A 27,833-nucleotide genomic window follows, 5' to 3' on the forward strand; every position below is an offset into this window, starting at 1 on the left:
CAAATTGCTCGTTTCATATTTTCTTTCTACCTCTGTATCATCCTTTGAGTACAATATCAATATCACACATACACTATTCATATTTCCAAGCCCTAATGCAAACTTATAACTTGCAAACTTCTTTCTTTATCAAGATATAAACAAGAATGTCAAACCCACATGCCCAACCAATCCCATCTTATTTTACTTTAAAAAAAAGCCAGTAATATTGCTTAACATTTGCCATAAGGTTATTTGTAACAAACAGATAGAGACATTTCTGACTTATAAAAATTCACTGTAAGGTCAGTTCTTTCAGGTGTCAGGTTTGGAAATATTTAGTTAGTTTCATTGTTTACTCTTGTGATGTTAGGCTTAACCTGTACACACAATTGATTTAACCTGTTTATAGCCAAGTTAGAAAACAAGTTGAATTACAGTAGTTTTAGAATATTTTACTTGTTGTGTATAATAATATTTTGCATTGTAAACTGCTTATTCTAAAGTTGAAAATATTTTGGACCACAAACCTTGTTGCAAAAAACGTAAGCCTAAAGTACTTTATCCTGCTGACAGCAAAAAAATAGTCCAAACATAAGTCCTAAACTTCTTACATATAATGTATACTTTTTATTTATTGTTATAAAAGTAACTGAAATGTCAAAATTAGAAGCTTATCTGGTTAATACTATATGCCTGGACAACATTTACTGCACATCATGAGGTTTCAGCGGCCTACATACAAAAGTTCATTCAATTACTTTCATCTATGTTACGCCAATTAGTATAACATAAAATTGTAGCTAATAATCCATATTTTAATAGCATAAAATTGTTTAAGTTCTTAGTGTTTTTAAGGTAATATAAAAAAATCCTAAATTTCTCCTAGTGTGTGAAAGGTGACATTTTCCATAGACATCCCATTTTATCTATTTCAGTCACAACTCCTCCAATAACTACAAAAATCAACATAAATTACACAATATAAAATTGTCATTGCTCAGACAAACTATAACTGTTATAATTTCAATTTTGTTTGCTTACAGAACCATCAAACAGAAAACTGGACCCCTCTTGCCACAGCTACCTGCCACATTCTCTATTTCAGGACTTGTTAACAAATTTGTTAATTAATTCTATATTATATATAACCAATAGAAAGCCTATATTTTCATCTGTCAAATGACATATTATATTACATTGTTTTCTGAATGAATACTTGTATATTTCTTTTTTAGTACTAACTTTAATCCCACTAGAAAGATAACAACTAGCTTGCATATATGTGTAATGGCTCATTGCATTGTTACAAAGCCAGACAAACTGTGATATTTAGAAGTCATTGACAGTCAAAAGTACTTTTCTTTTTCATTTTTATCCTTTAATTATTATAAAATTAAGTAAAATGTAAAAACAGGAATTTCCTTAGCCTATTAAAGGTTAGATTAAGCAAATTAAGTAATAACAATAATAAAAATATTTCATGAGGCATGCATTCGAGCAGCTTAGAGTAGCTTGTGAGTAATGTAATTTGATGGTGCATTGTGAGCTCGAAAAAATTTACAACTTATAATGGCACAAACAGTAGTTAGACGTGGTTAAAAGGACAATAAATTATAAATAGATGTATAATGTTATTAGTTATCATAGACAGTAAGAATCTAAATGCACCTGTAAATCAATGAAGTAAATCATTCCAGATTCACAAAATATTTCTTTTACAGTAAAAATAAAGTGTTTTATTGTCTGTTAAAATATGCTGTCATTCAACAAAGTGTTTTATTGTCTGTTATAATATGCTGTCATTCCACAGTGTTTTATTGTCTGTTACAACATGCTGTCATTCAACAGTGTTTTATTGTCTGTTACAATATGCTGTCATTCAATAAAGTGTTGTATTGTCTGTTACAACATGCTGTCATTCACAAAGTGTTGTATTGTCTGTTACAACATGCTGTCATTCAACAAAGTGTTGTATTGTCTGTTACAACATGCTGTCATTCAACAGTGTTTTATTGTCTGTTACAATATGCTGTCATTCAACAAAGTTTTATTGTCTGTTACAATATGCAGTCATTCAACAAAGTGTTGTATTGTCTGTTACAACATGCTGTCATTGAACAGTGTTTTATTGTCTGTTACAATATGCTGTCATTCAACAAAGTGTTTTACTGTCTGTTACAATATGCTGTCATTCAACAAAGTGTTGTATTGTCTGTTAAAACATGCTGTCATTCAACAGTGTTTTATTGTCTGTTACAATATGCTGTCATTCAACAAAGTTTTATTGTCTGTTACAATATGCTGTCATTCAACAAAGTGTTGCATTGTCTGTTACAACATGCTGTCATTCAACAGTGTTTTATTGTCTGTTACAATATGCTGTCATTCAACAAAGTTTTATTGTCTGTTACAATATGCTGTCATTCAACAATGTGTTTTATTGTCTGTTACAAAATGCTGTCATTCAACAGTGTTTTATTGTCTGTTACAATATGCTGTCATTCAACAAAGTGTTTTATTGTCTGTTACAATATGCTGTCATTCAACAAAGTGTTGTATTGTCTGTTACAACATGCTGTCATTCAACAGTGTTTTATTGTCTGTTGCAATATGCTGTCATTCAACAAAGTTTTATTGTCTGTTACAATATGCTGTCATTCAACAAAGTGTTGCATTGTCTGTTACAACATGCTGTCATTCAACAGTGTTGCATTGTCTGTTACAACATGCTGTCATTCAACAAAGTGTTGCATTGTCTGTTACAACAAGCTGTCATTCAACAGTGTTTTATTGTCTGTTACAATATGCTGTCATTCAACAAAGTTTTATTGTCTGTTACAATATGCTGTCATTCAACAAAGTGTTTGATTGTCTGTTATAATATGCTGTCATTCAACAAACTGTTTTATTGTCTGTTACAAAATGCTGTCATTCAACAAAGTGTTGTATTGTCTGTTTCAACATGCTGACATTCAACAAAGTGTTGTATTATCTGTTTCAACATGCTGTCATTCAACAAAGTGTTGTATTATCTGTTTCAACATGCTGTCATTCAACAAAGTGTTGTATTATCTGTTACAATACGCTGTCATTTAAAGTGTTTTATTGTCTGTTACAATATGCTGTCATTTAAAGTATTTTATTGTCTATTACAATATGCTGTCATTCAACAAAGTGTTTTATTGTCTGTTACAATATGCTGTCATTCAACAGTGTTGTATTGTCTGTTACAACATGCTGTCATTCAACAGTGTTTTATTGTCTGTTACAATATGCTGTCATTCAACAAAATGTTTTTTTTGTCTGTTACAATATGCTGTCATTCAACAAAGTGTTGTATTGTCTGTTCCAACATGCTCTCATTCAACAGTGTTTTATTGTCTGTTACAATATGCTGTCATTCAACAAAGTGTTTTATTGTCTGTTACAATATGCTGTCATTCAACAAAGTGTTTTATTGTCTGCTACAATATGCTGTCATTCATCAAAGTGTTGTATTGTCTGTTACAACATGCTCTCATTCAACAGTGTTTTATTGTCTGTTACAATATGCTGTCATTCAACAAAGTGTTTTATTGTCTGTTACAATATGCTGTCATTCAACAAAGTGTTTTATTGTCTGCTACAATATGCTGTCATTCAACAAAGTGTTGTATTGTCTGTTACAACATATTGTCATTCAACAGTGTTTTATTGTCTGTTACAATATGCTGTCATTCAACAAAATGTTTTTCTGTCTGTTACAATATGCTGTCATTCAACAAAGTGTTGTATTGTATCTTACAACATGCTGTCATTCAACAAAGTGTTTTATTGTCTGTTACAATATGCTGTCATTCAACAAACAGTTTTATTGTCTGTTACAATATCCTGTCATTCAACAAACTGTTTTATTGTCTGTTACAAAATGCTGTCATTCAACAAAGTGTTTTATTGTCTGTTACAACATGCTGTCATTCAACAGTGTTTCATTGTCTGTTACAATATGCTGTCATTCAACAAAATGTTTTTCTGTCTGTTACAATATGCTGTCATTCAACAAAATGTTGTATTGTCTGTTACAACATGCTGTCATTCAAGAAAGTGTTTTATTGTCTGTTACAATATGCTGTCATTCAACAAAGTGTTTTATTGTCTGTTACAATATGCTGTCATTCAACAAAGTTTTATTGTCTGTTATAATATGCTGTCATTCAACAAACTGTTTTATTGTCTGTTACAATATGCTGTCATTCAACAAACTATTTTATTGTCTGTTACAATATGCTGTCATTTCAACAAACTGTTTTATTGTCTGTTACAAAATGCTGTCATTCAACAAAGTGTTTTATTGTCTGTTATAACATGCTGTCATTCAACAGTGTTTTATTGTCTGTTACAACATGCTGTCATTCAACAGTGTTTTATTGTCTGTTACAATATGCTGTCATTCAACAAAGTTTTATTGTCTGTTACAATATGCTGTCATTCAACAAAGTGTTTGATTGTCTGTTACAATATGCTGTCATTCAACAAAGTGTTTGATTGTCTGTTATAATATGCTGTCATTCAACAAACTGTTTTATTGTCTGTTACAAAATGCTGTCATTCAACAAAGTGTTGTATTGTCTGTTTCAACATGCTGTCATTCAACAAACTGTTTTATTGTCTGTTACAAAATGCTGTCATTCAACAAAGTGTTGTATTGTCTGTTTCAACATGCTGTCATTCAACAGTTTTATTGTCTGTTACAATATGCTGTCATTCAACAAAGTGTTTTATTGTCTGTTACAATATGCTGTCATTTAAAGTGTTTTATTGTGTGTTACAATATGCTGTCATTCAACAGTGTTGTATTGTCTGTTACAACATGCTCTCATTCAACAGTGTTGTATTGTCTGTTACAACATGCTCTCATTCAACAGTGTTTTATTGTCTGTTACAATATGCTGTCATTCAACAAAATGTTTTTTTGTCTGTTATAATATGCTGTCATTCAACAAAGTGTTGTATTGTCTGTTACAACATGCTGTCATTCAACAGTGTTTTATTGTCTGTTACAATATGCTGTCATTCAACAAAGTGTTTTATTGTCTGTTACAATATGCTGTCATTCAACAAAGTGTTTTATTGTCTGCTTCAATATGCTGTCATTCAACAAAGTGTTGAATTGTCTGTTACAACATGCTGTTATTCAACAGTGTTTTATTGCCTGTTACAATATGCTGTCATTCAACAAAGTTTTATTGTCTGTTATAATATGCTGTCATTCAACAGTGTTTTATTGTCTGTTACAAAATGCTGTCATTCAACAGTGTTTTATTGTTTGTTACAATATGCTGTCATTCAACAAAGTTTTATTGTCTGTTACAATATGCTGTCATTCAACACTGTTTTATTGTCTGTTACAACATGCTGTCATTCAACAAAGTGTTTTATTGTCTGTTACAAAATGCTGTCATTCAACAGTGTTTTATTGTTTGTTACAATATGCTGTCATTCAACAAAGTGTTTTATTGTCTGCTTCTATATGTTGTCATTCAACAGTGTTTTATTGTCTGTTACAATATGCTGTCATTCAACAAAGTTTTATTGTCTGTTACAATATGCTGTCATTCAACAAAGTGTTTGATTGTCTGTTATAATATGCTGTCATTCAACAAACTGTTTTATTGTCTGTTACAAAATGCTGTCATTCAACAAAGTGTTGTATTGTCTGTTTCAACATGCTGACATTCAACAAAGTGTTGTATTATCTGTTTCAACATGCTGTCATTCAACAAAGTGTTGTATTATCTGTTTCAACATGCTGTCATTCAACAAAGTGTTGTATTATCTGTTACAATACGCTGTCATTTAAAGTGTTTTATTGTCTGTTACAATATGCTGTCATTTAAAGTATTTTATTGTCTATTACAATATGCTGTCATTCAACAAAGTGTTTTATTGTCTGTTACAATATGCTGTCATTCAACAGTGTTGTATTGTCTGTTACAACATGCTGTCATTCAACAGTGTTTTATTGTCTGTTACAATATGCTGTCATTCAACAAAATGTTTTTTTTGTCTGTTACAATATGCTGTCATTCAACAAAGTGTTGTATTGTCTGTTCCAACATGCTCTCATTCAACAGTGTTTTATTGTCTGTTACAATATGCTGTCATTCAACAAAGTGTTTTATTGTCTGTTACAATATGCTGTCATTCAACAAAGTGTTTTATTGTCTGCTACAATATGCTGTCATTCATCAAAGTGTTGTATTGTCTGTTACAACATGCTCTCATTCAACAGTGTTTTATTGTCTGTTACAATATGCTGTCATTCAACAAAGTGTTTTATTGTCTGTTACAATATGCTGTCATTCAACAAAGTGTTTTATTGTCTGCTACAATATGCTGTCATTCAACAAAGTGTTGTATTGTCTGTTACAACATATTGTCATTCAACAGTGTTTTATTGTCTGTTACAATATGCTGTCATTCAACAAAATGTTTTTCTGTCTGTTACAATATGCTGTCATTCAACAAAGTGTTGTATTGTATCTTACAACATGCTGTCATTCAACAAAGTGTTTTATTGTCTGTTACAATATGCTGTCATTCAACAAACAGTTTTATTGTCTGTTACAATATCCTGTCATTCAACAAACTGTTTTATTGTCTGTTACAAAATGCTGTCATTCAACAAAGTGTTTTATTGTCTGTTACAACATGCTGTCATTCAACAGTGTTTCATTGTCTGTTACAATATGCTGTCATTCAACAAAATGTTTTTCTGTCTGTTACAATATGCTGTCATTCAACAAAATGTTGTATTGTCTGTTACAACATGCTGTCATTCAAGAAAGTGTTTTATTGTCTGTTACAATATGCTGTCATTCAACAAAGTGTTTTATTGTCTGTTACAATATGCTGTCATTCAACAAAGTTTTATTGTCTGTTATAATATGCTGTCATTCAACAAACTGTTTTATTGTCTGTTACAATATGCTGTCATTCAACAAACTATTTTATTGTCTGTTACAATATGCTGTCATTTCAACAAACTGTTTTATTGTCTGTTACAAAATGCTGTCATTCAACAAAGTGTTTTATTGTCTGTTATAACATGCTGTCATTCAACAGTGTTTTATTGTCTGTTACAACATGCTGTCATTCAACAGTGTTTTATTGTCTGTTACAATATGCTGTCATTCAACAAAGTTTTATTGTCTGTTACAATATGCTGTCATTCAACAAAGTGTTTGATTGTCTGTTACAATATGCTGTCATTCAACAAAGTGTTTGATTGTCTGTTATAATATGCTGTCATTCAACAAACTGTTTTATTGTCTGTTACAAAATGCTGTCATTCAACAAAGTGTTGTATTGTCTGTTTCAACATGCTGTCATTCAACAAACTGTTTTATTGTCTGTTACAAAATGCTGTCATTCAACAAAGTGTTGTATTGTCTGTTTCAACATGCTGTCATTCAACAGTTTTATTGTCTGTTACAATATGCTGTCATTCAACAAAGTGTTTTATTGTCTGTTACAATATGCTGTCATTTAAAGTGTTTTATTGTGTGTTACAATATGCTGTCATTCAACAGTGTTGTATTGTCTGTTACAACATGCTCTCATTCAACAGTGTTGTATTGTCTGTTACAACATGCTGTCATTCAACAGTGTTTTATTGTCTGTTACAATATGCTGTCATTCAACAAAATGTTTTTTTGTCTGTTATAATATGCTGTCATTCAACAAAGTGTTGTATTGTCTGTTACAACATGCTGTCATTCAACAGTGTTTTATTGTCTGCTACAATATGCTGTCATTCAACAAAGTGTTTTATTGTCTGTTACAATATGCTGTCATTCAACAAAGTGTTTTATTGTCTGCTTCAATATGCTGTCATTCAACAAAGTGTTGAATTGTCTGTTACAACATGCTGTTATTCAACAGTGTTTTATTGCCTGTTACAATATGCTGTCATTCAACAAAGTTTTATTGTCTGTTATAATATGCTGTCATTCAACAGTGTTTTATTGTCTGTTACAAAATGCTGTCATTCAACAGTGTTTTATTGTTTGTTACAATATGCTGTCATTCAACAAAGTTTTATTGTCTGTTACAATATGCTGTCATTCAACACTGTTTTATTGTCTGTTACAACATGCTGTCATTCAACAAAGTGTTTTATTGTCTGTTACAAAATGCTGTCATTCAACAGTGTTTTATTGTTTGTTACAATATGCTGTCATTCAACAAAGTGTTTTATTGTCTGCTTCTATATGTTGTCATTCAACAAAGTGTTGAATTGTCTGTTACAACATGCTGTTATTCAACAGTGTTTTATTGCCTGTTACAATATGCTGTCATTCAACAAAGTTTTATTGTCTGTTATAATATGCTGTCATTCAACAGTGTTTTATTGTCTGTTACAAAATGCTGTCATTCAACAGTGTTTTATTGTTTGTTACAATATGCTGTCATTCAACAAAGTTTTATTGTCTGTTACAACATGCTGTCATTCAACAGTGTTTTATTGTCTGTTACAACATGCTGTCATTCAACAGTGTTTTATTGTCTGTTACAACATGCTGTCATTGAACATTGTCTGTTAGAATATGTTGTCATTCAACAAAGTGTTGTATTGTCTGTTAGAACATGCTGTCATTCAACAGTGTTTTATTGTCTGTTACAATATGCTGTCATTCAACAAAGTGTTTTATTGTCTGTTACAATATGCTGTGATTCAACAAAGTGTTTTATTGTCTGTTACAATATGCTGTTATTCAACAAAGTGTTTTATTGTCTGTTACAATATGCTGCTATTCAACAAAGTGTTTTATTGTCTGTTACAATATGCTGTCATTCATCAAAACAGAAAGGGTAATTCAGATTTATTTCATATTCTTCAACTTCTCATTTTATCTACACTGCTAATTTTGTTACAGTTAATGTCCGAGCAGAGAAAATAATAAAATACAGTTTTACTGTAAAAATCTACTGATATTAATTTGGAAAGTTCTAGAAGTTATGCAAATGAAATATGACAATTATAAGCGGAGAAGAAATATCTTTATTCTTGGCATGAAATTACTTTTGACTGAAACTGCCTCAGTGAAAGATTCATAATTTCACAACAAAATGTTTTAGTAAAGAAACTTTACTTAGATCTCATTTGTTGTACACAATGTACTTGTAAGGTTTACAACAAACTTACCAAATGCTGTGAAGGTACAGTTAATACATTAATAATTACAGTGTGTATAATTTCATGGTTACAAGGTCAGTTAAAATGACCAATTCTAACTTCTTCTTGAACTGCTGCTATGAGGGAAAGAAACTGTCTGACATCATCTACTACCAATTTATTTTTGTTAAATTACTAACTACAGGCAAAGCTAACATCACCCAACTCGAACTTTTTCCCTTGCATGTACCACTGTTTAAAGAACACTGTACCACCTGACTGATCAAACTTGATCAATTTAATAGAGTTGTTAATCAATCAATTAGTGAATACAGCTAACTGCCATGCTCCAGTAACGTTTATTATAACTATTTATTTAGTGTATCTTAACAAAACTTGGTAGGCATTTAGTGAACATTAAAAGTTTTTGTAGCCATAAAATTGAATTTTTACTGAAGATTTGGCTATGCATTTATAAAGCCTTCACTGAGTCAGTCCAACTCAGGTTCTTGATTAACCTGAAAGTTAATTTTCATGTTATGAATGAAAATAATCATTTTCATATATATTATTTGCCTAAACTGTAGAATCTCATAAATAAATACCAAAAGTATTTTCTGGTAAAGCTTTATATTGAATATTTTGTTTTCTCTAGCTAAACAATAAGTGTATTGAAATCAAAGTACACAGAAAACAGAGTCAAAATTCTCCCTGGGATCAACAAGAAATAGGCAACATCAGAAGCTCACACTTCATGAAGTCTCATATCCCAGTGGTTAAAAACATGGACAGATCCAACCAAAGGTAATCCTTGCTACATCAGATAACAATGGAGGAGTACAGGAGGTCAGATAAGTCACTTTACTGACAAATGTTATATAGGAATTCATACCCATAAATATGATGTCTAATTTTTTTTTAATTATGATTATATTGAAATCCACAAGACAATGCAAAAATCACAATCTTAACAAGATAACACATGCTTTGTTAGAGAAAACTGGGACCAATATTTCATCAAGAAAAAGCAATTATCTAAGCGAGGTGCTTTTGGATAGTTACCAAGATAGAGGGTGGAGAAATTTTTAAATTACCAAGTTAGAGGGTGGAGAAATTTGTAAATTATCAAGATAGAGGGTGGAGAACTTTGTATATTACCAAGATAGAGGGTGGAGAAATTTGTAAATTACCAAGATAGAGGGTGGAGAAATTTGTAAATTACCAAGATAGAGGGTGGAGAAATTTGTAAATTACCTAGATAGAGGGTGGAGAAATTTGTAAAATAGAGGGTGTAAAGGGAGTTTATGTGGAGTACACAAGACTGGAGCATATGAGACCAATGCTTAGGAAGGTAAAGTCAATGTTCAAGAATAACTATACTGTCAGCAGAAGACAAGTATGTTTTGGAATACTTTTTCTATCAATTATAAACATTTGTTTGTTTTGAATTTTGCACAAAGCTACATGAGGGCTATCTGAGCTAGCCATCCCTAATTTTGCAGTGTAAGACAAGAGGGAAGGCAGCTAGTCATCACCACCCACTGCCAATTCTTGGGCTACTTTTTTACCAATGAATAGTGGGATTGACCATAACATTATAACACTCCCACAGCTGAAAGGGGAAGCATGTTTGATGCAAAGTGGCTTGCAACCTTCAGATTACGAGTCAAACGCCTTAACCCACCTGGCCATGCCGGGCAGGTTATAAACATGCTCATAGTAAAGATGTGTTCAGATAACTGCTCTTAAAGCTATGGAAAGATGGAAGATGCTTTGCTAGTTGTTTGAGACATTTCTTGATATCTCTGCAAATCAAGAAAACAGGTGGTCCAAAATTTGTAACCAAGCTTGCTTTTATGTATAGTTTGTGTGTTTGTAGGTTGAACATTTTGAAAATCATATTAGAGAAAATATAACACAGAAGGAATATTCAGAGAGCAGACACATCACATGGCACAGTGACAAATAAAAACTTTGTAATTATTTCCTTTTCAAACCAAGAAATTAAAACGTAGTTAATATAAAAAAATAATTATAAAGTATGTTTTAATACCAATTTCATTTATAATACAATTTCAGCTTTTTCTTTTCTTGTTGATCAGTGTTCCATTTTGTAAAACCAGACAACACATTAACATTGATAATAAAGTTGTATAATTAAATTTTGTATCTAAGTATCCAAAATGTCACTCACTCACTTTGACTAAACCATGCAGATAGGCTTAATATTTTACAGTAGTAACATATGTACTATCATGAATACCTTTTATTCTTTAATATCCAAGTCACTTTCTGATTAAAAATTAATTTTATATTTTTAACTCAAACCTGTGCAAGGTAGTCTGCCACTTTCCTTGATTGTCATTTACAGGAAATTCTTGGATTGTCATTCTAGTCCTCACTCGTAACTCCTAAAATATACAACATCACTAAAGTATCACATATTTACGTCATCTGACATACTCATAACTTCTGTCAAATATAAGTTCAGGAAGTGAAAGCATGTGGTATTGTTCTGTTTCTGTTATTTTGTCTGAAGGTGATGGATACATCAATAGTATCGACAACAATAATAAGAAAAATAATTGATTAAAGTTCATGCTTTTATTTTAATCAATATAAACAGCACTACATATTTCTGTTATTTTGTATCAAACTAGCAAGTGATAAATACAGTATAAATGAGGATAGCAATCACATAAAAAATATTTTATAAAAACAGGGATTCTCTTTAATCAACTTAAATAACAGTACGAGTTTATTTTATTTTAAATACTTACCTAATTATCTTAAGAGTTTACAGTAGTCTAGCAGAGTAACACGTTTTCATCTTTATCAGGTTACGTAAAAGTTTCTCACAACTCTTACTCACTTAATAACTTACATGTTCAAAGTTCTCTACATAAGTATTTGTAATTTTTATTCTTTCATTTTTCTATAATTGAGTTCTAGTCATGTAAGTGCTAACACAAATTGTTCATTAATAAGTTGGAGAATACACATAAAAATAAACATTTTTTATGTAAAAATAGAGAAATCAACCCAGCCCACAGAAGGGCATCCCAAATATCCCCTAGTTTATCATTCTCACAATAGAAATGTTTTACCAAACAGATTTAAGTGTAGTACAAACTTACCATATAGTATTTATTTAAAACTTATGAAGAACTACATTGTTTTCAATCAGATTCTGTTGTAAAATAACCAAACTTTTATTGTGAGATTGTTTTCCCCCAAAACATTAAAATTACTTCCTTTGGTCTTAAAATTTCAGTTTTTTTTACTTGTTGTTCCATTTTGTAAAACAAGATAGTTTCACTTTGATTAACATTCATTAATTATTTTGTTGTATCACTAAAGCAGTTACCACTTTCAACTGTAATTAATACAAAGCATAGTAAAACTGACAAAGATTTACCAGAAATTAGGGACCTCACAATTCAAAGCAGTACCACCTTTACCTTTGCCAAGCTAAGTACTGTAGTTTCTGCTATCAATATTCTTGGACAAAATAAATTTATATATATGAAAATAATTTAGTATGTTTTCATTAAAAGATGTTATTTGTATTTGCTGTTCAAGTAAAATAAAATACAATAATATTCAATACATCAAGATTTATGTCCTCAGAATATTTTACAGACATTTACAGTAATTGCTAAACCCGATGTTTGAGAAGAAAATTTATTTAGCTTTCAAATAAAATATAAATTATCACACAATACAAAACACTCATAGATCACTGGTTTCTCAATAAATGTAGCAAACTTTGCATTACTATCCTATGTCCACCCCATGTAAGCTACAAGTAGCCAATCTCATGATAATCAAAGATAACTTTTCAAACACTTTATTTAATATATTCTGACATCCATACACAACAATATCTTCTGAAGAGGTATTTCCTTTCTTAGTCATTAACACTAGCTTGTTTTAAAATGTCAGCTTCACTTCAAGTTGTTTGAACCACAATCTGTGACACCTTAAAAGGATAACAATAATGACGGTAATAATAATATTACATTAACAAAAAGTGAAAATGTGAAAAAACATAACATTAATCATTATATTTTCAAGAAATAATAGTTTATTAGTTAACATAATCCTACTGTTTGAGATGGGCAGAAAGATTACAAAATAACTTTATATTATTTAAAGGTGAGATTTCTTAAAGCTGTGCAAGAAAGAAAATTGAATTTTTTTTTATTTTTCTAGTGAATTATACTACTAAATATCACAAAATCACACAAAATATATCAATTGAAAATATTCTAGAGTTACAAGTTACTGACATAGAGTTAAAACTATTCTTTTACTCAGATGTATCTTGACATGAAGATGTGCACTCAACATCCTAAAGGAACTTTAGCTGGTCTTTATAGTGTTAATACAATCAATGTTAATGGATGATTAGGAACTTTAGCTGGTCTTTATAGTGTTAATACAATCAATGTTAATGGATGATTAGGAACTTTAGCTGGTCTTTATAGTGTTAATACAATCAATGTTAATGGATGATTAGGAACTTTAGGTGGTCTTTATAGTGTTAATACAATCAATGTTAATGGATGATTAGGAACTTTAGCTGGTCTTTATAGTGTTAATACAATCAATGTTAATGGATGATAAGGAACTTTAGGTGGTCTTTATAGTGTTAATACAATCAATGTTAATGGATGATTAGGAACTTTAGGTGGTCTTTATAGTGTTAAAACAATCAATGTCAATGGATGACAAGGAACTTTAGCTGGTCTTTATAGTGTTAATACAATCAATGTTAATGGATGATTAGGAACTTTAGCTGGTCTTTATAGTGTTAATACAATCAATGGTAATGGACGATTAGGAACTTTAGGTGGTCTTTATAGTGTTAATACAATCAATGTTAATGGATGATTAGGAACTTTAGCTGGTCTTTATAGTGTTAATACAATCAATGTTAATGGATGATTAGGAACTTTAGCTGGTCTTTATAGTGTTAATACAATCAATGTTAATGGATGATTAGGAACTTTAGCTGGTCTTTATAGTGTTAATACAATCAATGTTAATGGATGATTAGGAACTTTAGTTGGTCTTTATAGTGTTAATACAATCAATGTTAATGGATGAATTTAGCATATGTTAATACAATCAATGTTAATGGATGATTAGGAACTTTAGCTGGTCTTTATAGTGTTAATACAATCAATGTTAATGGATGATTAGGAACTTTAGCTGGTCTTTATAGTGTTAATACAATCAATGTTAATGGATGATTAGGAACTTTAGCTGGTCTTTATAGTGTTAATACAATCAATGTTAATGGATGATTAGGAACTTTAGGTGGTCTTTATAGTGTTAATACAATCAATGTTAATGGATGATTAGGAACTTTAGGTGGTCTTTATAGTGTTAATACAATCAATGTTAATGGATGATTAGGAACTTTAGTTGGTCTTTATAGTGTTAATATAAACAATGTTAATGGATGATTAGGAACTTTAGGTGGTCTTTATAGTGTTAATACAATCAATGTTAATGGATGATTAGGAACTTTAGCTGGTCTTTATAGTGTTAATACAATCAATGTTAATGGATGATTAGGAACTTTAGCTGGTCTTTATAGTGTTAATACAATCAATGTTAATGGATGATAAGGAACTTTAGGTGGTCTTTATAGTGTTAATACAATCAATGTTAATGGATAATTAGGAACTTTAGGTGGTCTTTATAGTGTTAAAACAATCAATGTCAATGGATGACAAGGAACTTTAGCTGGTCTTTATAGTGTTAATACAATCAATGTTAATGGATGATTAGGAACTTTAGGTGGTCTTTATAGTGTTAATACAATCAATGTTAATGGATGATTAGGAACTTTAGGTGGTCTTTATAGTGTTAATACAATCAATGTTAATGGATGATTAGGAACTTTAGCTGGTCTTTATAGTGTTAATACAATCAATGGTAATGGACGATTAGGAACTTTAGGTGGTCTTTATAGTGTTAATACAATCAATGTTAATGGATGATTAGGAACTTTAGCTGGTCTTTATAGTGTTAATACAATCAATGTTAATGGATGATTAGGAACTTTAGCTGGTCTTTATAGTGTTAATACAATCAATGTTAATGGATGATTAGGAACTTTAGCTGGTCTTTATAGTGTTAATACAATCAATGTTAATGGATGATTAGGAACTTTAGCTGGTCTTTATAGTGTTAATACAATCAATGTTAATGGATGATTAGGAACTTTAGCTGGTCTTTATAATGTTAATACAATCAATGTTAATGGATGATTAGGAACTTTAGCTGGTCTTTATAGTGTTAATACAATCAATGTTAATGGATGATTAGGAACTTTAGGTGGTCTTTATAGTGTTAATACAATCAATGTTAATGGATGATTAGGAACTTTAGTTGGTCTTTATAGTGTTAATATAAACAATGTTAATGGATGATTAGGAACTTTAGGTGGTCTTTATAGTGTTAATACAATCAATGTTAATGGATGATTAGGAACTTTAGCTGGTCTTTATAGTGTTAATACAATCAATGTTAATGGATGATTAGGAACTTTAGCTGGTCTTTATAGTGTTAATACAATCAATGTTAATGGATGATTAGGAACTTTAGGTGGTCTTTATAGTGTTAATACAATCAATGTTAATGGATGATTAGGAACTTTAGCTGGTCTTTATAGTGTTAATACAATCAATGTTAATGGACGATAAGGAACTTTAGGTGGTCTTTATAGTGTTAATACAATCAATGTTAATGGATGATTAGGAACTTTAGCTGGTCTTTATAGTGTTAATACAATCAATGTTAATGGATGATTAGGAACTTTAGCTGGTCTTTATAGTGTTAATACAATCAATGTTAATGGATGATTAGGAACTTTAGCTGGTCTTTATAGTGTTAATACAATCAATGTTAATGGATGATTAGGAACTTTAGCTGGTCTTTATAGTGTTAATACAATCAATGTTAATGGATGATTAGGAACTTTAGCTGGTCTTTATAATGTTAATACAATCAATGTTAATGGATGATTAGGAACTTTAGCTGGTCTTTATAGTGTTAATACAATCAATGTTAATGGATGATTAGGAACTTTAGGTGGTCTTTATAGTGTTAATACAATCAATGTTAATGGATGATTAGGAACTTTAGCTGGTCTTTATAGTGTTAATATAAACAATGTTAATGGATGATTAGGAACTTTAGCTGGTCTTTATAGTGTTAATACAATCAATGTTAATGGATGATTAGGAACTTTAGCTGGTCTTTATAGTGTTAATACAATCAATGTTAATGGATGATTAGGAACTTTAGGTGGTCTTTATAGTGTTAATACAATCAATGTTAATGGATGATTAGAACTTTAGCTGGTCTTTATAGTGTTAATATAAACAATGTTAATGGATGATTAGGAACTTTAGGTGGTCTTTATAGTGTTAATACAATCAATGTTAATGGATGATTAGGAACTTTAGCTGGTCTTTATGGTGTTAATACAATCAATGTCAATGGATGACAAGGAACTTTAGCTGGTCTTTATAGTGTTAATACAATCAATGTTAATGGATGATTAGGAACTTTAGGTGGTCTTTATAGTGTTAATACAATCAATGTTAATGGAAGATTAGGAACTTTAGCTGGTCTTCATAGTGTTAATACAATCAATGTTAATGGACGATAAGGAACTTTAGGTGGTCTTTATAGTGTTAATACAATCAATGGTAATGGACGATTAGGAACTTTAGGTGGTCTTTATAGTGTTAATACAATCAATGTTAATGGATGATTAGGAACTTTAGCTGGTCTTTATAGTGTTAATACAATCAATGTTAATGGATGATTAGGAACTTTAGCTGGTCTTTATAGTGTTAATACAATCAATGTTAATGGATGATTAGGAACTTTAGCTGGTCTTTATAGTGTTAATACAATCAATGTTAATGGATGATTAGGAACTTTAGCTGGTCTTTATAGTGTTAATACAATCAATGTTAATGGATGATTAGGAACTTTAGCTGGTCTTTATAGTGTTAATACAATCAATGTTAATGGATGATTAGGAACTTTAGCTGGTCTTTATAATGTTAATACAATCAATGTTAATGGATGATTAGGAACTTTAGCTGGTCTTTATAGTGTTAATACAATCAATGTTAATGGATGATTAGGAACTTTAGGTGGTCTTTATAGTGTTAATACAATCAATGTTAATGGATGATTAGGAACTTTAGTTGGTCTTTATAGTGTTAATATAAACAATGTTAATGGATGATTAGGAACTTTAGCTGGTCTTTATAGTGTTAATACAATCAATGGTAATGGACGATTAGGAACTTTAGGTGGTCTTTACAGTGTTAATACAATCAATGTTAATGGATGATTAGGAACTTTAGTTGGTCTTTATAGTGTTAATATAAACAATGTTAATGGATGATTAGGAACTTTAGGTGGTCTTTATAGTGTTAATACAATCAATGTTAATGGATGATTAGGAACTTTAGCTGGTCTTTATGGTGTTAATACAATCAATGTTAATGGATGATTAGGAACTTTAGGTGGTCTTTATATTGTTAATATATCAAAAATGTTAATGGATGATTAGGAACTTTAGGTGGTCTTTATAGTGTTAATATAAACAATGGTAATGGATGATTAGGAACTTTAGGTGGTCTTTAAAATGTCAATACAATCAACATTAATGGATGACTGAGAACTTTAGTTGGTCTTTATAGTGTTAATATAAACAATGGTAATGGATGATTAGGATCTCAAGCTGGTCTTGATCCAAAAAACTACAAGCACAGTCAGTATCAGCAAAATATTCAGATCTTTTACTAATTTTTTCTAACTAATAATAAAATCAGTACTGGTGAATTATTGTACCTTTTACAATTGTTCATTCAATAAACTAGTAACTAGTTAGCAGTTAAGAATTTTACTACTGTTGATTAAACAATCATATGATACAGAACACATAAATCATATGATACAGAACACATACATAATACAGCTATTGTACCAGTTTACCTTTTACAATTGTTCATTCAATAAACTAGTAACTAGTTAGCAGTTAGGAATTTTACTAGTGTTGATTAAACAATCATATGATACAGAACACATAAATCATATGATACAGAACACATAAATCATATGATACAGAACACATAAATCATATGATACAGAACACATACATAATACAGCTATTGTACCAGTTTACCTTTTACAATTGTTCATTCAATAAACTAGTAACTAGTTAGCAGTTAGGAATTTTACTAGTGTTGATTAAACAATCATATGATACAGAACACATACATAATACAGCTATTGTACCAGTTTACCTTTTACAATTGTTCATTCAATAAACTAGTAACTAGTTAGCAGTTAGGAATTTTACTAGTGTTGATTAAACAATCATATGATACAGAACACATACATAATACAGCTATTGTACCAGTTTACCTTTTACAATTGTTCATTCAATAAACTAGTAACTAGTTAGCAGTTAGGAATTTTACTAGTGTTGATTAAACAATCATATGATACAGAACACATACATAATACAGCTATTGTACCAGTTTACCAGAGCTATTGTACCAGTTTACCAGCAGTACCAACTTCACTGCTGGTACAAAACATCCCTAAGAAATACCAAGTTGCTTACCTACTGCACATTATTCCTCACAGAATTAAAACGTTCCTAATCTGAAAGGTTTCATTACTTAATACCTTCTAATAGTTTTAATCAACCAAGTTTCTTGACTTCCTACCTTCATCATGTCCTCTATGTCGTACACAAATGGATATTGACCAAAGTTTGCATCTACAATCTCCCCTGGAGTCTGGAGGCCTACTGTTGGGTAGAGTTCCAGCTGTAACAAGGATCATGTATTGCAGAACACCATATCCTAATTGTATGGATAATCACTTTAAACTAGGCATTCTGCACTTTTCTCTGAAGTTTCAGATTAATAACAAAAGCTTGATGTACTTTTTTAATTATTAGAATATACTTGAATATTTCTAAAAACTGCAGACCTTACAAACTTTAAAGTCCATGGAAAACTTTGTACAGCACTAATGTTATTAGACTCATTAATTTATTATGTTTGACTAATCAGTTGTTGTTATGAGAATAACTGTACTATTTTCAATTATTTTTTGTTTTTGTAATGACACCTTCAAACCTCTTCATGAAAGTGTATCATATAAACACTGTATATTGTATAAAACCTGTAACAAATTGAAAATATGATTAATGCCATATTTCATGGACTTCTCCCTACAAATTTTCACAAATTATTCTAATGAAACTACATAAATTAATCTCTACATAAAGTTAAAAAATCTCTGTGTGTTTAATACCTAATTACTATTTTATCAATAGGCCAATCTCATGAAAGTTTTGTGGGATGATAGCTTGGAACAAGGGTTATGTTAATGGGGGTTCAAAACCCTCTCTGCCACCATTACTGCCATTATTAAATATTTATTATCTTTGACATAAGTTAACATTAACTACATTCATAAATGGCACCACATCCTTACACCAAATAAAGTTTCTATAACACAACATACATACAGTGTGGGGAAAAGCACACAAGCATCTTATAGTGTGTTCTCTATAGAAGAATGCACTGAAAACAAAATGGCCACCTCTACATTAATAATACATCAACTCAGATGAAATTTTACTCAAACAGCCATCATAAGGCTGATGTAAAAAGCTTTTTCTTGAGTTGTAGCTACTTCCTGCTTTAACACAGCTTTACAGCTTCAACCAATGACCATCAATTAACTAATCATGTGAAACGCTGTGGAAGGACATTAAGAGCTGTTTGTTGAAAGTGGGTAACAGAAAGCACTCCTGCCACCACTACCTCTTCCTACAAAGTTATCCTGACCATCGACCACTGTATACATTGTTTAAAGTACATACACAGTAAGGTCTAAAAGCTTATATAAAATATTATAACAATATGTTATAAGTTGTCTGAAAGTTAAATTTTTGGATTATTTCTAATATCTTTTCCCCACATTTTCTTAATGCAAACAGGTTTCTCAGCTTGTTGTACAATAAAGCAGTTTTTAGGTTTCATGTGATACATGATACACACGTAAAGGAGGACATGCTGTAGGAAAACAGCAGACAAGTGAGAAGCTTGTAGTACACGAGATGTTTAAAGATTTCCTTGACTTGAATTAATAAATTCTAACAATGAAATTTATAAACATTATTTGAGGATATGAAGCATCCAGCAATTAAAAAAGCATAATGACAAAACAGCTAGTGATAAAAGTCAATTGACTATATAGTACAAAAAAGAGAAAAGTTTATTTCACTAAGCCTACTCATGTAGAATCTAAAAAAATTGCATTTTTTAACATGTATACTTGAAAATTATTAGTGGTTAATCATTAAGGTCATAATAATAAATAGTTGGATACAAAACATTGTAAAAATACTATTCCAAATTTATGCTTACTGTAGTTATAACAATATATTGTACATGCTATGAAGTAAAGTTAAGAGAAAGGATTACAGATGACAACCTATTTCATTCTGCTAAAGCAATGCTATATTAATGAAGTTAACAATAACAAAAAGAAGTATCGTTTTATCATTGTAATATAAAAAAAATGTCTATTGTCTGTCTGAGCTATAAAAGTTGTCTTCTAAAAATATCTCTTGTAGTAACCAGATAAATCTAAAATTATCACAAATTGCTTGTTCAAATTCTACAACATGTCCGATGTTCTAGGTTAGAATTATATGTGACAAGTGAGTACAACTCCACATTCCAGCAAATTGAGCAACAGTATAATGACCTACTTATTAGCATACATGTACTTACTGTGCCACTGAACATATGTGAAATATATTTTAAATTATATAACTTATTACTAACTTCATTTTAACCATTGGTTATGCTGGCCTTTTTGCCCATGCATTCCTAAAGATATGCCAAATATTAAAATCCTGTCTTCTGGAAGTTTCAAATAAATACTTAGCCATATATAGTTTGCAAACATCATGTGTATGGAATAGTGCCATTTGTTAAGTAAACGTTTTTTATGTTCAAAACATAATTACACATAACTCCATGACCTTTCAACCTAAATCTTGTAGCTGTCTGTATGAAGTCATCCTGCCCAATATGTGAGTCAAGGTTTATACTTTATAATATGACCTATAAAAATCATACCAGTGATTCATTTTTTTTCAAAGTTAAAGCTGAGTCAAATTGATACATGTGATTTTCACTAATATAGTGGAAACTGAACTAAAATAGTATAAAATAAAATATACTATGATTTCACAATTGTTCTTTTTTGTTTGTTAACTTCCAGTGCTCATACACAAAGCACCTGTGCATTGTTATTATAAATAGTTCCCAGTACTACATACAGATACAGACCTATCCCAGATTTTACTCAAAGCCAATAACAACCTACATAGATCAATGGAAAACAAAAAAGCCTAATTAATATACAAAACTGATTTGTGTCACATATGTTTTGTAACTTGTAGAACTATTCCTTACATTAAAATTATATTAACATTTCTTTAGACATTTTGGAAACACTGTTTAATAATTAAAAATTAATTCTATCAAGCTCATTAATTCATTCAAGTAAAACTCGTATTTATTAAACATTTTTAATTTTGTAATACGAAATAGATTCATGTTTTAAATGCAATTCACATTTGAACAAATGTGATTAACTACTAAGTGGCAAAAATGGGACTGTATCAGTTGAAGAATTTGTTTTATAGTTGATATTAAAACATTTTATAAGTTACTTTATTTTGAATTTCATTCATATATAATTGAAAATAAATAAAGAGTTGGGTATAATATTAACACAGCATAAAACATCCTTAATATTATTCTACACCATAAAGAGCACCAAGTCTGTGTCTCTCGAACGATATTAGCATTTAGTCAAACATCCTTTGAATTTAAAAAACAACAACTAATATTTTACTTTGGTTTTAGGAAACTGACTAAAAAGTCAGGTTAGTTACATGAATTTCCTTCTCAAGTTTCATTACTGAAAAGTGTACACAATAACTAATATAAAATTCATGAAAATTAAACACAGCTTACAGGAAGGTCAGTAAATGCCATGCCAAGGTGAACTCCATTTTTGGTATAAAAACAAGTATTATCAATTAGGTTTATACCACAACCAATCACATCTCCCGTTGTAAATGTTGGACCATATGGTTGTCCTGTACCGCTGGAACAAAACTGTGACCATCATCTCCATGGTAACCATAGGAATGCTTGTCCCAGCCTACAGAGAAATTACTATATTAATTAAAACACCTGTTTAAGGTTATAATTAGCTTAACTGTTTCCATATGAAAACAGTTAATGTGACCAAACTTGTAGATCCAAAGTAATCACAAGTTTCCTTACTATAGCTTTTAATATGTTGTGTATCTCTAAAACCTCGTAAATAAATGTCAAATTGTTTTCCCAATATAAATTTATATTTATTTTTTCTATCCTAACTTTATGTAGACTTAGCTGATTTAACCAATCTTGTTACCACCATAAAAAATATGAAATTAACTGTCTTTCTAACTCTAGCATAAGAGCTTTAAAATAACTCCCAAAGCTTCTAGATCTGGACATTGTGAGAGAAACGTTTAAACTGAAAAGATGAAATAGAACATACTCTATACTGAAACAATCTAATATATCATTCAATAAGTTAAAAGTTACTATCTTAATAAATAGAAAATTTATTTCTGAAGGATACAGAATCCTACTTTCCTCTCACACCTGCCTATGAGATTTGCATGCCACTAGTCTTGAACTAATTACCACTTAAAATTCACATATTTAATATGAATTGTATTAATGTATGACAACATTATGTACAAATATCCCTCTATCAATAGGATGTTAACACAACCTTAATGTTCAGCAGCTCCCCCCTAGGTACTTATACTCAAGATAACGTCATTCTCAGATGAGACAAGAATAAAGAGATGCACTGGAAAAGAAGAGGACAGGTTGGAATATATGTGGATATTATCATCTAATGAAAACACATTTTCAGGTCAGGGGAAACTTTAATATGTAAGATGATACCTCACTTCTACACACATAATGTTATATTTTAAAATTAACTCATGAAGGGGTCAGTGGAAAATTTAAACCTAGATGACAGCACTCAAAGGGAAAGTCCATGGAGTGAAAATTGATAGGAGCCTGCTTATGAAAGACCATATCTTAGCTTGAGCATAGTATACTCCTAACCCAAATGAAAAACAAAACAGTGAAGAAGCCAAAGAGTTACAGATGTAGGTGGAATGTGATTGTAACCAACTAAGCACCTGCATACAAATGGTCAATGAGTTAATTGTGTAATGTGGTGAAGGCACGATCAAATTTTACTGTGTGTACTCACCTCAACTCAAACGAACAAGTTTTGGCTTCAGAAGAAGGATACAATAGCTGTTTGAATGGAAACCACTGCATTGCTGCTCACTATTTTCCATTAAGCACAACAGGTGGCTTGGAACTAGAAAGGGATAAGGGTATCAAATACTCTATTTAAAGAAGAAGAGAGGTAGAATTTACACTGAGGGAGACCTGAAGAAACACTGAGACCCCTGTCAGGTGCCTCTTAAATATCTCTTTTGCTCAAGACAGTGCAAGAAATGACCACAAATCTCCATTTTTAAAAGCCAGCAAATGCAAGTAAAGGAAATGGGCAGAGATTTTTGTGGTCCTGGCTTTTTCCATCATAGTCCATGGAATTGTTACATTCTAGATTGGACACTTGAATAAATATGTATATAACATTTGTTCTTCCAGTGGTCTTGTGGAACACCCCATTTCAACAATGACCACTCGTAAAGCCAGGGTGGATGGGTTAAATGCTTTCTATTATCCCTTGATCAATACAGATTTTGGGTAAAAACACACCCTGGGAGACAACATCAGCCATCTGATGGGATCCAAGGCAGAAAGGAAAAAAAAAGAATGACACTTTTCAATGATGATGAGTAGATTGAAGTACACTGGTTGGAAATAAAAATCTTGCAGAAGACAAGACAATCAGACAATGAAGGTCAAAGACAAAAGTGTGTGGAGTCATCCTCATGAAGGCCTGGAGGATCTCATCCAAAAGTCAGCAAAAATGAAATACAAGAAAGTGAAGCAGGTGACAAAGCATTAATATAAAGTGAAAAATACCTCAACGGAAGGAGTCAACAGACCAATCCAGTAAAGAAATAAGAAGGGTATCAGAGAGGCCAACCTTGCAGGCAATGAAGAAGACAAATCAACGTGTAACAATGAAGAGACGTACTCTCAGGTAAAGAAAGATTAGAGCAAGAGAGACAAGGAATGAAGCAGAAAAAAGGGTGGACTGAAATATCAATAAATGAAGAAGATGAAGCTAAAGGTATACAGACTGAATAGATGTCATCAAAAGAACTGGATACCAAGTGTTATACATGAAGAAGGGGACATATAGGAGGAGATGAAAATTGGTGGAGAGCTGTTGTTACAGTTGATAATAACAGTTCCAGCATGGGTGTCTGCAATTTGCAAGTCATAATTATCATGTACACAAAGAATGAAATTATTATAATGTGGCATCCCTACTAAAAATATGTTATTTATCTACTGCAGTTATTTGCAATGAAACTCTTAGTAGTATGAGCGTAAGGTAAGTTACATAAATACACTCTTCTTCATCTTACAGTTTTCATATTTCATCTCCACAATTTCTAGAATCTTCTAAATGAATATCAAAAGTTTTTAAGGTAAATATTTATATCTTGTTCTTTACTTCCTTTACTGTTTTATTAACAACATACAGTGCAATGAGATGTTTAAAATTAGTAAACAGAAAATGTTCATACCTTTTAATATTTTGTGAAATATCTTAACTTCTTTTGATGATATTTGTAATTTCAAGTCTTTTCCTTTTCATATATACCTAATTTTAATTTATTTTACTTTCTGTTGTCTATAAACATATATGTACCAATTATATGCAAGTTATAAAGCTATAGTAAATGTATAAGTGGGTGTGGCACCAATAAGGGCTTGACAAAATAGTTTCCACTGCATTCAGAAACAGAACTTTGTTCAACAGGGCAAGCAGATGTACTCAGTTGTCTAGACATATCTACTGGATAGGTGTTACCAGAGTCAAGGCAGCAGATGTTAAAAATTGGTATTTCTCATAGCTTGTGTCTCATGTGACAACACAAACTGAAGTTTGTTTGTTTTTCTAAAGGTTTGTTTTGAAACAAAGCTATCAAAACTTAGAATCATAAAATACATTATAATGTTAATTTTATTCATATACAGTGAGAGTATTTAAGTTTTGAATGTAACAGTGACTTGCACAGACAAGTGTTTAAAGGGGAACTTGGGTCAAAAGGTTAAATACGTGAATATCAAATATGATTTAGTTACAGAATAGTGGCATTCAAGTCTTATGGGCAGATATGCAAGGAAAATAGCATTTTATGCAAGGAGGCGAGGTATCCTTTTGGAACACTGCCTTCCTATTGGTTATAAATAATATAGAATAAAACATGAAAGAAAACTACTGGCAGCTTGTGAAAGTAAGGAAATAATAGGTAAGCTTGACATATGGATCTAATTGAAGATTGAAGGCTATAAAAATTAGACTTTGCTTTAGTACTATCTGCATCACAATGTATAATTATTAAATTTGACACTACAGAAATGGGTGGTAAATAAATTAGAGAAGGGGGAAGACCTAGACAACAAAGATTCTTAATAAATTAGAGAAGGGGGAAGATCTAGACAACAAAGATTCTTAATAAATTAGAGAAGGGGGAAGACCTAGACAACAAAGATTCTTAATAAATTAGAGAAGGGGGAAGACCTGGACAACAAAGATTCTTAATAAATTAGAGAAGGGGAAAGACCTAGACAACAAAGATTCTTAATAAATTAGAGAAGGGGGAAGAACTAGACAACAAAGATTCTTGATTCTCATATTGAGGGAAATTCAGTAGTTCTTTAAAAACTGCTTATGAAATTAAGAATTTTAAATGTGTTTTGATTCATTAACTCCATTTTGATGCCAAGTGTATTCATATACATTAATAATGAAGTACTTGAATCACATTTTGAATGTAACTCTAAAAGGTTATGACATGCATTTTTAATCTATCTGCAGCAAGAATTTTAATGAATATTTTAATGTAAATCAAAATTTCTCAGTTTTATTAAAAGCAGATTAACATCAGAGAAGTTATGAACAACAGTTACAATTTAACTTTTATACAAGATATACCACATAAAAAGTGTGTTATAATTTAGATACAATAATAAAGTTTTAGGCACTAGATGAATTATAAACAAAATTTCAAAATACTGAAACTTACAACACAATTTATAAAAACCTATACATACCAGGTAATCTGTTCATACTAACTCCTTGGGCTGACAATCCAATTCCCATATATCTAAAAACCATAGACAAATAATGCAGATATAGGACTTTCATTAAAAAAATATAAAGATACATTTGTTTCAGAAATATTCTTCATATGACTTTAAATTCCACGTGTTGCGAAATGTAAGTTACCAAAACTGTCATACGTTCTAAACAAATAAAATGAATTACATTCGTGAGCCCTCAGAAATAGAATACTGACTACATTCCACATAAAATACACACTAGGTATCATAATTTGATGAGACAGCATATACTTCTACAAACTTTCTTTTCATTGTTACAGCATCTGATAGACCATTATTGCTACAAAGTCTATTTCCATTGCTACTATGTGAAACAGAATATATTTTGATGATGTTTATTTTCACTGTTATTGTGCAGACAGAGCATATTATTATAAAGTTTTTTTTTTGCTGTTACTGGTTAGATACAGCATATCACAACAAGGTTTGTTTTCCTTAATACTATACAATATAAAGCACATTAATACAAGTTTTACTTTCACTGTTATGGTACAAGTTACATCTTATAACTAGATTTTTGTATTCACTCATCCTGAATCATATTAAAAAAGGTCTAATGTATAAATTAAAAAACTTAAGTTGCATTAAAAAGATTAATGGCCTTTAAAAAGCTAAAAACATTTCTAAGGTGGATAGTGTCACCATTTCCAATAACACTGTCTAACATTAGGGATACACCTTGGGACAGAACACGTTTAAAATGGTGCCGTCATTGAGAGTTGTAACAACGACAACATAGTAAAATGTGGCTTATTGTGCCTTGAATGTTACACAGACAACACATTGGTGCATCAGTCCCAGATACTAGAAAATGATGAGTTAAAAAACTCCAACCAATGCGTAGTCTAGTTAGAACAATTTCCTTTTTCTGATCCTGATAGCCAAAGTCCAGTATAGGATTTTATTTGGAAAAACTTGTTTTCACATTACTCACTAAGTCAACTGCCAACTAGCATGGAGCCAAGCCTTGAATACAGGACCACAGTCCATGTATGGATCAGGCACAGCAGTGATACTGCTGGAGCAGACAGATTTAGCTGCAGTGTCAGTGAGCCCGTTCCCATGAACACCAACGTAAGCTGGTATCCAGAAAAACTGGATAGAAGTAGATGTTGAAGAGAAATCAGTCAGTCAGTTTTGAATATTGGTGAGAAGAGGGTGAGAACTGAGGTGAAGCAATTCCAGGGCCAGCA

The 27,833-nt window shown here is 30.8% G+C and overlaps 1 protein-coding gene across 1 annotated transcript in view; it reads right to left on the bottom strand.

Moving 5' to 3' along the window:
• LOC143231727 (ran-binding protein 9-like) overlaps positions 1 to 27,833 on the bottom strand; it is a 165,469-nt gene that overhangs the window by 115,183 nt on the left and 22,453 nt on the right. Inside the window, 5 exon segments of the mRNA XM_076466344.1 lie at positions 11,468 to 11,550; positions 18,916 to 19,017; positions 22,258 to 22,403; positions 22,406 to 22,447; positions 26,572 to 26,624. Of these exon segments, the coding sequence (XP_076322459.1) occupies positions 11,468 to 11,550; positions 18,916 to 19,017; positions 22,258 to 22,403; positions 22,406 to 22,447; positions 26,572 to 26,624 (426 nt within the window).

This window comes from Tachypleus tridentatus, chromosome 11 (assembly GCF_004210375.1).
Source record: "Tachypleus tridentatus isolate NWPU-2018 chromosome 11, ASM421037v1, whole genome shotgun sequence".
Lineage (NCBI taxonomy): Eukaryota > Metazoa > Arthropoda > Merostomata > Xiphosura > Limulidae > Tachypleus > Tachypleus tridentatus.